General features: G+C 46.9%; 1 protein-coding gene across 1 annotated transcript in view; it reads right to left on the bottom strand.

Annotated features, from left to right (window-relative positions):
• Positions 1-480: 480 nt before the first annotated feature.
• The window catches only part of LOC133391179 (cell death protein hid), a 56,103-nt gene continuing 42,165 nt past the window's right edge, over positions 481-14,418 (bottom strand). The window contains exons 2-4 of the mRNA XM_061642837.1: positions 8,039-8,342; positions 7,653-7,977; positions 481-4,436 (exon numbers count right to left, since the gene is read on the bottom strand). Of these exons, the coding sequence (XP_061498821.1) occupies positions 4,353-4,436; positions 7,653-7,977; positions 8,039-8,342 (713 nt within the window). The 3' untranslated portion in view covers positions 481-4,352. The remainder of the gene's footprint in view (positions 4,437-7,652; positions 7,978-8,038; positions 8,343-14,418) is intronic.

Below are 14,418 nucleotides of genomic sequence, written 5' to 3'. Positions count from 1 at the left end.
CTCACAATACAATTCAGAGGGATTTAGTTTGATCCATAGCCCATAGTGCAATTAGGGCATATGTGTTATACAAACGGTAATTACCGCTCGAATGTCTCGCAATAGTGCTTTGTTTTTCAAAATGTAGCTAATTTAAATCATAGATCATCAATTTGCATCAACATCATTGATCGAATCATTATTATTGTACGTAAGTAGCTAATTTATCTTTTGCATTCACTACCACTGTGCATGCTTGGTGCGAGCCGATAACGCACTCTAGTGGACACTAGTGAAAGCTTTGAGTTAAAAAAGTTCGTTAATGCACACTGGCCGCGCCTTTCAATTAAATTGGTAAAATAGTTACGATTTTCTCATAAATCACGCGGTTAAAATCATATATTCAGATTATTTCATAAAAATGCCTTCCTTTTGAATAACATGGATCCACGTCTCAATAATCCTAGTTTAATTAAAGTTAGCCACCCATACACCTTCTACTTTTGCTTTACCTCATGTTTATTGGCGATCATACAAGAGAGATACAGTTTCCAACAACTATATAATGCGTGACAATGCGTATCTATCGGTACATATTGTTCTAATCGAAGTTCCCGTCGCGTTTACTCGGGGTTTTACTACACCGCCATCAGCCAACAACAGATGCCTCGATCCAGATAACTGACCGACGCACGAAAAAGCACTTTATCTATACTACTAAAAATGCACAAATCGGCATGTTCGATATGTTCTAAAAAGGTTCTATCATGTAATGTCTTAAAAATGAAACAAATAAAACAAAAAAAAAAATACATATATACGTAAGAAATGTAAAATGCCTAGCAGCGTTGCGCATCTGAGCTCCGTTTGACGTTCCTTCTCTGTCGCAGGTGGTTTCTGAACCGGCCCCTCTAGATCTCCCACGATCATTTTTGGCAACATTTTTGCAGCAAAAAAAATGTCATAAGGTCTCAGTGTTAGAACCAAAAGAATTGCAAAATAGAAGAAAAATATCGTCAAAAATCATCGTAGCGATCTTTTGGGTCATCTCTAGTAGCATCGCTAGAATGATCGTGGTAAGGTGCGGTGGTGTCTTTCACAAAGTTTCCTCTTCAGTACAACGTTCCCTGGAGCTTTAAACGCCTGATTCATATATGCTTTTTTACTTCCCTAGAAACCTTATTCGATGAAATTTTACTCGTTCCTTTTTTTATAAATCCTCTTCCGATAAGCTCTTCCCTCCTTCTGCAAACAAAAATAATAAAATGAGATCAAACATCTACATCACAGCCCCTTCCGTACGCCAAAAGCACAACATCAAAAAGAATTAAACACTCCAATCAACGACAGATACCCGGTTTTGGGGTGGCCATATCAGTACCGCCGATGCTACTACTGCACGTGTTTCCAGAATGCACTCTATCTGCAAACCTGTTCAACACACATGTATGTTCCGATCGTCGAAAGCTAAGCTAACCTTAGCAAAAACAAATTACCTACTTCTCATCTCGAAGTAGTTCAAGCGGGGCGGGTTTTTAAGGCCTGCGTATCTATCGCTTCAAAATGTTGCGTTCTTCCTGGGAGAAGCCAAATGCGTTCGGAAAAGCGTTCCCCAGAGGTAAATTATTTAATAATCACCGACAACGGTTCCGTTTCGAACGAACCCGTCTACCTCTAGTATTCGTTTGCCGTATGCTTTGCTTATTAATTTAAATTTTCTTCTCATTGCCACATGCTGTGCGTTGCGTGTGTTGAATGATGGATTCGGTATCCTCGCGTAAACCAAATGCATTGCGCCAAATTATTCTAACTCAAAGGAGCTCGGTAAACCGATATACAAACAAACTGATTCGAGTGCCGATACTGAGATCAATCCTGTCTTTGTTTTCCGCCCATGTAACAACATCATCATCTTTAGTTTGCTAGTTTTGTCTCCCCATCTATTGCATACGGTAGCAGCGGAATACAAACAGAATGAAAAGGTGCATTGAACATAAGAATTGAAGGCACGTTAAGGCGCTTGTTGTACAGACAAGATGGAAGGAAAGGAGAAACACTTTAGCAATTATCGGCGAAACAAAAGTAAAAATCTTTGGGCACCTAACACAGTGACAATTTCTTTTTTTGCAAATATTTGGAATAAAGGATTGGTTTCCTCTTCGTTCTCATTAGCAGCCCAGATAAGCTCACTCGCAGCAGTGCTGTATTGTGCGCAGGTTGGATTGGATCACACAGTGAACTGCAGCTTTCTTTTCTCTCTTTTCACATAGCTGTTTTTACGCTACGGGCTTTTTGATTTGATTGCTGTGTCTGATAACGAATTACAACAGTAACATTCCTCCTTGTAACGAATTTAACTATACTTCGAGCGCTTCATATCTTGTAGCTATTCACCCTCTCACTGTCTTTCGAATCACACTTAGCTTATAGAATGCCTTAAATGTAAGATATAAAAAAAAGAACAGAGACATCAACATTCCTGAAGGCACATGGAGTTGTGGCCATGCATCGGGCGAATTGATCCAAAAGCACTTAATTGTACCAAATTATGCTAAATTTCTATCGACAGCAGCTGAATGCTGCTGCATGCTTTTCTCTCACGTCCTCACGCGTTGGCACTGTTGCTTCACGATTTATCGCCTTCCGGTGGACGATTTCTTCATGTACAAGGTGGTTTGAGGAAGATATATTCTTCAGTGCGTTTTTACCTTTCCTCATTAAACGCACAGTTATCATCCTCTCCTTTGCTAAATACACTGAAAAATGTTGCTGCCTATTCAATGGATACCTGGTAAACCATTATTGCTTCTGCTACCTTGTTTCATTTCGATTCGACTCTCCCAATGGCAAATGCTGTCTTACAGGGTTTTCCGATTTATCTCAAGTCCACAGGACACTTCTAAAATTTCTTGTGAGTCAATCCGATGACTACGACACGATGCCCTGGACTATGGAGCCTAAAATGTATGGCTTTCGATTTGATAAATCGTTGTTGTGTGTTTTACAACTGAGTTGAATCAGACGAAATCCTATGTAAGGGTGGAAATAAACGTTAAAATAACTTTAGCTAGATCGTTGTAAAATCGTCGGTAAAATCATTCTATATTCTACGTGAAGATCATCATTTGAATCAAGCTAAAAAAAAAAAAATGATACTGGATACAAGTATATACTCCCCGGCTGAGATACAACACAAGCATTTCCTACTTCTAAACCTAACCCACACTCGCTTTTCGGGTGGTTGCAAAATGGCAGAGATGGAAGGAGAGAAACAAATTTGATTAACTTTGAGGAAAAGCTTTCGTTCCGAGGGAGGTATAAACATGTACAACAAAGAGATCGAACGTAATGTTAATGGGTTAAAAGGGAAGTGTTAAAACGAAACTCGATGGCTGCGCACCACGTTCCTTAAGCGCTACCGAAACGCGCGTAGTTTGAAATGCATCGTTGCACGAAATCTGGGATAAAACATCATTTTTTTAAAAGCTCAACGGCCACGGGGCGCGTCCTTTGTCTGTCTGTAATACTGCTACTAAGCTTACACGCAACACGGTCTTAACTTTAATATTACACACTACACATCGTCGGTTTGCCGCCACCTTACTTATGGTTCGCTATGCACTAGTTCCCGAAAATAGAAATTGCCTAACGCTATCCTGGTAAGCTGTAAATCAGCTGGTAAGTGTTTCTGCTCCTTCGTAAGATCCCTTTTTGCAGGGTAGAAAAGTTGAGCCTTCAGTGTCCTGTCCTATCGCACGGTGCTTGTAAACAAAAAAAAGGCAAACAGCTTTAAAATGCAACAATGAACGCGTGAAGGATCGTCTTCGATCGATCGACTGCACTCGAGACTCGAGATCGGGATGTACAGAGAATGTCAAACATATAGTCCGGGTTGGGTCTTTTCAAGCTTCGCTTTCCTCTTGCTTTGCCGAGTTCTTCGGATCTTGCGTGTGAAACAGGCACATTGGAAAAGTGTGGCACTTATCGGACAGGAGAGAAACTGTTCCCTAACGCTATTTGGTGAAATTACTCGCACGTTTGCAAGTTGAGACCAATATGAGTTTTTCCTTTCGCTTCCTCCACACACTGATTCTTCGATTTGCGCTTCGTTATTCTTATATCTTTTTTTTATCACGGTGTAAGTTCTAAACCAACGAGTTTTTGCTTTTTTCTTTCTTCGCTCAGCCTGGGACACATCTTTCGGCACACAGAAATGACACTTTTGCTTCTAGAAATTCCAGAAATCCAGCGCTCCAGTCGGGGATGGGATGGGGATATGGTGTGGAGTTAAGGGTCCTGGTTCGTCCCTTGCTGGTTTGTCTTGTCCAACGGCTCTGTGAGCTAACTTGGGACAAGCGTTTGCTGCCGTCGGTTCACCTTGCCGCCAGATATCCACAGCCGAGCACAATGAGCGCCGCGGTAACCGCCATCTGCCACATTAATGGTTGCTCCAGAAACTGAAAAGAGTAGCAAAAGCCGAGAGTTAGACGAGAGTATTGTAATGAGATTTACCCTAAAGGTAAGCTCTTTTTGCGCAACGAGACAAAAACATCAATTAATGCTTCTAATCACACCACATCAATGATCCCAATCCGAACACCTCTACATGTGCCATGTTCTCCGTGCAACACAAACGATCAATCATACCACGAACGAGGTCATCTACAGTTCCCTTGCCCGTGTTCTGGCTGCATCGAGCACTCTCATTTTAATTACAACCTACCATCCCTCTTCATATGCATTCTGACGGCACGAAGCTTACGATGGAAAAACTTTCTTAGAAACGATCGTCACACCAGTTGCGTGGACCTTCGGGGCTTTTCGCTGACCACGACGTTTGTGGTTGATGTTGTATGCAGCGCAAACAGACGCACAAACAACCACACACCCGAGAAGTGGGTCACACGACACTGTGCATCGCCGTCCACGTCCAAGGGTCGAGAAAGGATTCGCTCGCCACTCTGGTGCACCACCAGCGCCGTTGGATGACTCTAGCAAGCCGAGTATTATCAGTAATTTAACCCTCGTTAATAGGTCTTGCCGCAATGGGGAGAATCAAGGGGGGGAAGGGGAGTACACTGCATCGCTGCACCAATGCAGAACGTGATATCGACACCACGTAACCTATATCCAGCACCGCTAACCGCACGCAGCACAGCAGCAAGCGAACGCCGATTTGTAGGCAATTATTTAGCCGTTCTTATCGGGCGCGCGCGAGCTGTCCCGCTTCCGATTTGCTTCTGAAGCTTTTCCCCTCTGCCCATCGGGAGGCGGCAGTGATCTATTTTGCTCACGCACAGAACGGTTGCGCTCACTAATGCACTCACGGCACGACACGTGCCCGATTGAGGACGTGATTTGATTGCGTGCGATTGCAGTACAAGCTGATCATTTCTCTATGATGCATCCGCTCGTAATCGACTCGCGGGATGCAATGCTTTGCTGCGTTAACCTGCGTTATTATTTACCATTCTTTTCATTTTTTCGATGGGGTAACGTGGCGAGCTATTGAATAGAGAGAAAAGTGGATCACACCGAGGGGAAGTCATAACGGTTGAGCTCCCTCATAGCAACTTTCTTGCTCGATATGTGTACGTGTACGCGATTTTATTTGATTTTGAAATGTTATGGAGACATTTACATCTTAAACGTGGTAAAGAACTCCATTTACGCCCTTTCAATTGAATTTGAAGTCCAGGCCTAGCTACAAAACTAATATCACATGTCCATCACATCACTTAAACAACCTAAAAATCTGTAAGGAATTATTCTCCAACTAAATATAAATAAATAAACACAAAATTTCCCTTTTAAACCCCTTCATTGCTGCCATCGTCCAGGACTATCAGACCTTTTGTTTGTGCTGCGATGCCAAGCGTAACGATCACTTATGATCATCTGGAAGCAGTTTTCCTAAATAGTCCCATCCACAAACAACCATCCACAGCCCACTGGGCAGGGCACGACTGTGGGTAGCAGAAACACACACAAACAATAGATGGAGGCGCATGGTCTCCGCCTTCAAAGTCGAATGGGTCAACGAACGCAACCTCCCGGGCCGTACCGGCACAATTTTCACCGATCAAACTGCATCCATTTCAATGCCATCGTTTTGTTCCCTCCGTTTGTTTGTAGTGCGCGATTAAGAAGCGCATCCCCTAACAAATCGTTCAATTTCCCACAGTATATCGCTCATCGCGCGAGGGTAATCAGTAGCCGGCCTGCTGCGCGCGCGTGTGAGTGTGTGTGCGGCGATGGAAAATCATAACACCCCACACCCCGGCTCGCACACCGAGTTGCTTACACGTGTCGCCCGGCGAAAGTGAACCGGACCCGAATTACCCGAGCAGCGAGCAATGCACAACGCACACGTGCGGTCTTGTTCCGGGCGGGTGCGCGAGCGGCAACAGCCCGCAGAACAATAAACACACGCGCACACGCCCCTTCGCGTTCGATCAAATAAACAACACACACACAGATTTTCGCTCCCCTGCTGTGAAGCTGGGTCAGCGCGGTAATGTTTGCTCGCCCTCCGCCCTCGGTGGTTATGATCGCACCCCGCGCCATGATCATTCGGATGAGTCGTGATCGTTTTCCCGTTTTGTGATGGAACCCCGCCAAATGGAAGCAAATCCCGGACAAAAAACAAGTCGCTTTATTTGGTTGCCTTCTGCTGATTTGCGTGATCACTTGCAGTGAAAGATGCGTTTGAGAATGAACAGTGCAGCACAAAAACAGCCCACTGCCACCGCAATTGAAAGAACGTCATTATGAGATTGGCTTCATCCATCAATCCAAGCATAATCCTCAGCCGCGCGATGCCGCGTTAAAAATGGTGTAAGGCAGCAGACACTCGTAGGCACAGTTTTCACCAGCCCGGGACGACGATTCACGGGACGGGGCGACGGACAATTGTTTATTTACGAAAATAAAGCATTCCGCATGGCGTGAGAGATGGGCATGAAAAATAAGGCAGCGCACAAAACACAAAAGGCTATGTACACACGTACACATCAATGGGGCAGCATCGATCATAACGCAGCAGGACGCTTGGCCCATCACTCTGGCCCTCTGCAGAAGCTGTAAACGTAAACACAAAGTGCATCTTCTTCTCCCGGGTGCGCTTGTTTACGCGTAGCCGGGATATCAAGACGACGCGATGATGGTGTACGGTGCTGACGAGGGGCGGGTGGCAGTGGCGGTGGTTGCTACTGGACAGCTAATTATAAACGAAACCATCATCGACGCCCAGGTTCGAAGGGACATGTTAAGTAATTGCTCGAGAGAGAGAGAGCAAGCGGATGGAAAGAACGGGGGGAGAAAAACAACTGGAGCACAACGCCGCTGATGAAGGCTGCTGCTCTGTCCGTGGGGTAGCGCACATAATAGCATAATGATGGGTGGTAGCACTGGGGAGCAGTGTTTGCCGCTGGCGGTGGAGAAGCAAAAGCGGGTGCAGAGTTTCTTGCTCTTCTCACCCGCTTAAACAGTGTACGAACGACCCGTTGGGATGTTGGAATTAACGTTTGTTATGATCGCTCGATTGTCCAGCATTACTTGATGAAAGATTTTCTTCATGCAAATGTGTCTTATGGCATATTTTGAAATCCTGAATCTCCAGAACACAAAAAAAGTTCCAATACTACAACTAATCAATGGATTCGTTTACTTACTCCCGGTTTCTTCGGCTTTGGTGTGCGCGATTTGCGTTTACGCTGCGGGATCTTGCCCGGGAACTCCTGCAGCTGCTCCCGGCCGGCCATGTAGTCGAGATGGGGCGGCACGGCAGCATAGAGCGTACCACCGGACGAGGACGGACTCATGACGGTGGACGAAGATGGCGTACTGAACGAGCTGCTCGGTCCACTGCCATCCATCCCGAGACAGTGCGGACTGCAGCCGGACGAGGAAGTGGCCTGCGATGTGGACGCATCCGACTCGCTCGAATCTCCGTCGTCGTGCCAGTTGAACTGGATCGGCTGAAGCTGTCCCTGATGACTGTGAATAAGAAGTTGTACATTAACGACTGATCTTCGGATATTGGAACCAAAACACCTACTAGTGCGGCGTGCCGGACGAGCACGATGGCGTATCGACGGAGCTGCTTACTCCACTGCTGCTGGAATGACTGTTTGCGGACCCGGGCGGTGGCTGTTGCTGCGACTGGGAGTTGCCCACCGGAGTGTACTGCGGGCCCGGGTTCGGTGTCTGCTGGAAGAACACTCGCGCACCATTACGCCCGTTGGCGGTATTGGCCGGAGTGCGGGGGAAGAACACCTGTCCCGAGCCGAAAAAGTTACCGTTCGCGAACGGACTGCAGGAGGCGCTCGGTGGTGACTGGGACAGCGGTGTTGTTGGGACATCTGTGAACGAAAGGCACAAAATAGGGAATTGGATAAGTCTTTATTCAAAAATTTATTGATGAGAGTTATGTACTTGAAATTATTATTGGAATATCCATACCCGTAAGACCCTGTGTGCTAAGCTTGACTCATTCTTGCACGGCACTGTTCCCAATAAAGAACCCAATTCCACGCACCCGGAAGCACTTTCGGTTCAAGTGCCCCAGTAACAAAAGCCTTTGTTGCGTACCTTCTAACCCCTCGTCAGATAACACACTTCAACCGTCCTAGCTACTGTGGGACTTGCGGAGGACTGTATGTAGAGCGCACCGTCTCCGTATCTCCGTATCGGAACCTTTTTCCTGGGTTCAATTAAAATTCTCACCCAGTGACTCAGGCGTCCACTGTTGGATGGTGGAGCTAGCGGATATGGAGGAACTGATCCGAGTGGCAAGCAAAACACCCGTTAGCAGCTAAGCCTCAGGAAGCATTGATAAAGGCACACGTTTTGCTTGGTCATGCTAAGGGGTGTGTGAGTGTGTGCTATGGAACGGTACTGCATCCTTCGAGTAACTGTTGAGTTAGTACAGTCCGGTTAAAGTGAATCATTTTTAAGTTTTTGTTTTGTTCAAAAGATCCCTAACTTCACTACTGCATGTCATGACGAGCGTACTTTAGCTACAGTTACCGACAACAACGACAAAAAATGAAAGTCTCCCTCCCAAAGCCTCAAGGATGTCGAGAGGTAATTATAAAGTTCAGCAAGAATTGAATTTCCACAACAACCACAAGGATCAATAAAGTGACCCGCATTCAAAGCTCGTCAATTATCGATGCCTTTCTCACGATAAATCCCTTATGCCCCACTGCCTACCTGCACCGATTCGCCCGACTGAGTCAGAAATGAGTTGAATGAAATCAGCAAAAAATAAGCGTACCTCTTCCCCGAGACGAGCGGGTAAATGCAATAAAGCAAGCAAGTAAGCAGGAACAGGATATCCAATCGAACAAGGAACATTCCACCGTGGCGCAGCCCATTTAAGGCACCAGCTCACACACACGCAACGAGGCGCTCCAAGCAAGACGAGCAAAGGAATAATTAAAATTCTCACGTGTGCGACGATCGGTGCGCAAACGATCGATGGAAGATCGGGCTAGAGGTGCAGCAATAATCATAATGATGTTTGGTATGACGCTGGCACCGCAACCGGACCCGTTGTGCCGCCCTCGGAAGAAAGAGCCCACGCGGGTATGCCTTGATTGCGCCTGCCTGAGTTAAACGATGCACCAGAGCGGAACGCAAAAAAGGGCAAAACATCTTGCCACTGGGCATGGTGCCGCTGCCTCACAGGCACATACCACCCAACTGCTATGGTGTGTGACATCATGATTGACCGCTGATTGACTAATCGGGTTTTTTTTGCTTGTTTGTGCTGTTGTTGGCGAAGCATATGTGACTTTACGGTGCAAACACTTCTCCACACTGCAGGGGTTTTCCTCACCAGTCGATCTCACGCAGCCATCTAATGGGAGTATTGTTTTGCCGTCGCGGTTAGCGCGACGCGGTGCCATACTGTCTGGCGCGAGTTCTCGACACGCTTCCGCCGCGAGAGTAGTGCACCCTTTTGCGCGTGGTGTTTCATTACGTCGGGCCGTCGGGTTCCGGTGGCTTTCGGTTGGTTCGGTCGGTTCTGGTGTGTTACTTGAAACTTTTCCGCTCGCGTGTCTCAATTTACCACAAAACGGGAATCTCCGAGCGCTTCTCAGCCAGTCGGTGGTTTTTGTTTACGTATCAGTTCTAGCATCGGCTATTAAGTCGTGAAAAAAATGAGTGGGAACATTCAGACGACAAAAAAACACGACACACCACGGGAAGCTACTTTGTTACACTTTGCTTATCTGATTGAGATCATTCCGATGAAACCTCTGGTGTTTTTTTTTTTTTACTTTCGAACGACTACAAGCCTCGTTTGTATTATCGCCGCAGCAAGATAGTGATCGCGATGCTGAATAGGTGCAACAGAACGCGTGCCACCGGTTTGTACCCACTCGTTAACCTTCCGGTGTGTGATTTGTGTAAGCTTTTGCCGGGTGAGTGCTGGGCCGGAACGGATTGGGGCGGACAGTGGAGTTCGTTTCAAGTTGCGTTTAACATTTCGCACGGTTGAGAACACGGCGAGCAAAGAAGGGGCTCCTTCACACACCGGGCACTTGTGGTCAGCACCAACAGTGGAAAAAGTAACCCAACACTTAATGCCTTCCACTCTGTTCGTCGATTGGAAATAAATTATTCAAATTGAGTTGTGATAAATGTCCCACCAAAAAGGAATAAAATAGATTTAAAATATTGACTCACACCCATTGGGACACTCATTTTTTTGCTAGTGCTATTGGAATCATGCTTCCCTTTCATTGCACATCCAACCATCCAACTCGCCGCGGTACAGGTTCATTCTCCAGCCGCGACAACAGCGAGTGATTTATCGCAACGGTTAACCAAATCCGGCCAGAAATCGAATCAAAGCATAATGGATCAAACCACCATGGGCAGACGGGAATGAAAATAAAACATTTATTATACACCAGCCACTCGCGCTACTGGCCCCGACGGTCCCCGCTGGATGCATGGATTATGCTCCGCTTTTTGTTGGTGCTCCTGCTGTTGTTGTTGTTGTTGTCCTCCTTCTTCCACAACGGTTTGCTTGCGCGTTGCATTTGACACCAGCGTCTTCCACGGTCAAGGATTGAATGTCTGCGTGTTCATATCGTAACGGAAGCACCATCGCCGGTTTCCTTTCTCCAAAGGCGAGAGAAAACGGCGAAAAGGTAGAGGAAAACGTGAAGCAACAAAAATCAGTTATGGAAATAAAATAGGGCCACGGGCCAGGTCACCGCAGCGGGCACCGGTAAACCGAAACTCCGAGCTGCAGCCGCCCGGGGGGCTCTGCGCTATGCTTCACCCTCATTTGAATATGAAAAAAATACGCCTGCCCGATAACCCGTGATTCACGGACACCCGAGAGACGCAACGTCCTGCACGTCCTGCATACATCCACACACACACACACACACACACACCCTGGAGCACGGTGCATACGGTAGCTGCATTCGGGAACCCGTTCTCACCCGTGTCAATGCACTCCATGTGTCCCGCGGGCCGCTTGGAGCCAGCTAATGGGGAAGAACAAGAACATGGCGCGACGGAAAATTGGCCCCGCCGGGTTCTAGCGGCTCGGAGAGCTTGTGGAAAGCGAATCCGTGAGGCAGGGCGAAAGACCAGGAAAGAAAAACCAGTTCCGTAGCGTGGCCTACTTATCTCGGGTGACGCCTTCGCACCGCGGCTTACCGAGCGGGGCTTTTCGGTGCCCCGACGATACACGAGAAGGACAATTTCGATGATACAGCCGGACGAAGGGATTCGGGGCGACTGGATATCAACCAATGAGGGGAGGAACAAAAACCGGGTAGGTTAAACCCGTTTCGATAACGCGCGCACTGTACGAACATTGTAGAACGGCGGTACGTGCATCTCGTGTGAGAGGGGTTTGGATTGGTTCTTACCACAGGCAAGGTGTGTAGGACGGAACGGGTTCGAGATAGCGTAATGTGTTGTATGTGTTTTTGTGGATTAAAAAAAATGAAGAAAACAAGGCCACAGTTTGATCCTTTAAAGCTGAATTAAAAATAGAATTATAATATTGCGATAAAGAGAAGAGAAAACAGCAAGACAAACCACATACAAAGCAGGACCATTATCCATGGGCGTGATGCTTCGTATCTTTCTCTCAGAATAAAAAGCGCGCCAAAACTTCCAAACTTCTTCCAAACGGACCGAAAAAGGAAAATAACAAAACAAATCACCAAACACAACGCGCTACCGAAGCGGACACGGACCGCGCAACGAAAGACGAAGAAAAGTCGTTGTACCCTGGCTTCTTGATGATGCTGCTGCTGCTGCTGTTGGATGGATGGCTGGAGGGCTTGATTGCATTAAGTGCACGTGGAGAAACGCAGGACAAGACGCGTCCAAGACGCGGCGGCTACCCACACCAACACACTGCGCGTGGCCACATTATAACAACACTTTCAAGTGGAAGGCATAAAAAAGCAACAACCCCCCAAACAAACGCTCCGAACAGATGGAACGATCGAGCAGTAAATCTGGTTTGGTACGCAACGATCGTAAAATGATTTACAAAAAAAGGAACTCGAGCAAAATTTATCGGCTACAGGAATAGTGATGTGTTTTGAGTCTATTTATGGTTTAGTTATGAGGAATATTGAAATTAATTTAATAAAACCATTCAAAGAAAATAGAAGACTGTGATAAAAATGAGTCGATTTTCATTCGTTATATCTGCCATATGCAATTGTGCATCTTACGCAATAAAACTTAATTGTATTTGTGTCGATTTGCACACCACCCATTATCGAACCCGTTCCGTTTGATTATTTTCCATCTACTAAGTATTGTAACGAGCTATAGATCTGCCATGCACAAAAGGGTGTCGCTCGAAACAGCCGAGAAGCGTTGGAAATGGGGTAAAACAGAGGTTAGCTTCACCAATGAAGAGGAGATGCTAGCACCCCCAAAAACACACCCCCTTCCTTCGGGGCGCAATTCGCTGGAGGAACAAAAGCAGTCGAGAGACGCGACAAGAAGGGCTTCAGAATGGATGTTCGGCGCGTCGTAGCAAACGAGTCCGGAAAAGGGAGCGAAAGAGAGAGAAAGCCATCGCGAGTGATCGTGGCTTTGGTGCGATCGAATGACAGAGGGAAGCAGCTTCCCATGGCGGACACTCGCCGCGACCAGTGCAGCCCAGGAGAGGTACAGTGCCGTAAAAACGTAAAGTGAACGCAGACACAAGAAGCAACAACAAGCAGCGTAAACGAGGACGAAGAAGAAGAAGAAGAAGAGGGACAGATTAAAGCTAAAAAGCATCGGGGAAAAATCGTAACCGATGAAGCGTACAGGAAGGTCCGGGCGCGCGCGCACACAAGCAGAGAAGCATAGAACGAGAACGAAATGGTAGAAAATCGAGCAAAAGCTACGGAGCGGATTGTAAACAAAAACAGAAATCCGTTCACTTGCCCCCGTTCTCCCCGTTCGGCCCGTGGTTGCATCCAGCGGAGTGCATCCCGGCCCAGTTGCAGTTGTTGTACACTTTTCACCCCGATCTGACCACAGCACACACACGCGCACACACACACACACAGATGATCCTGAAATTGTGCCCCCAACGCACACAACCGCATACGCATCCGCACACGCCGAGAGCGTCCAGAACGAAGAAAAGCGTGAATATTAAATAAATAAAAGCGATAAATAAATAAAAAAAAAGCACGGGAAAGGGAACGAAAAGGGTGGCGGATGATCAACCGGGGGAAGCGAAGGGAAGATGCAAAAGAGAGAACCTGATTCATCGTATTTGTGTGTGTGTGTGTGTCTGTTGACCTGTGCGTTTGTGGTGTAGTAAAAGGCCAAGAGAAAAAGATCGATTGTTGAGTGAAGAAGTGGAAGGAAAAAAAAGATAAAGGCGCGTTGTATGCTGCACTTGCGTGTGCGCTGTCGTACGATGTGCACGGGAGAGCAGCATAAAGAAAAGGCAGCAACGCCAAGCGAAGAAAAGGAAGAAGAAGAGGAAATGAGGATAAAAGGCAATAGCAATAAGAGGACACACACCGGGGCCGGAGCGAAACTGGCGAACAAAACAAAAACGTAAAAACGTTAACGTAAAACGAGCTCGAGCTGGCTCGAAAGACGGCTCTGGGTGCGGGGTGAAAACGGGCAGGGGGAGTGTGTAGAAGATGGTGAGAGGAAAGGATAGAAAAGAAAGTACGATCGTAATTATGGATCATGTGGTGGACAATGGAGAACGGAGAACGGGTGCAGGATACGGCGGGGAACGATCCGTGTATGTGTACACGTTCTGTAACGCGGGCAGAATAATTCTCGGGCCCTGATTTTCAGACAATCGTCCGTTCCCTTCCTCGTCTGTGTGTATGTATGTGCGTTCGGGGTGAATATTGCAGAGGGCTGAGGGTGCAGAAGGGGATGGAGCGAAGCTGTATGAAAGCAAAACGAGAACCAAAACAA

The sequence above is a fragment of the Anopheles gambiae genome, chromosome 2, assembly GCF_943734735.2.
Source record: "Anopheles gambiae chromosome 2, idAnoGambNW_F1_1, whole genome shotgun sequence".
NCBI classification, from domain to species: domain Eukaryota; kingdom Metazoa; phylum Arthropoda; class Insecta; order Diptera; family Culicidae; genus Anopheles; species Anopheles gambiae.
The sequence above is the reverse complement of the archived record's forward strand: the minus strand, read 5'-3'. Positions and strand labels throughout refer to the sequence as shown.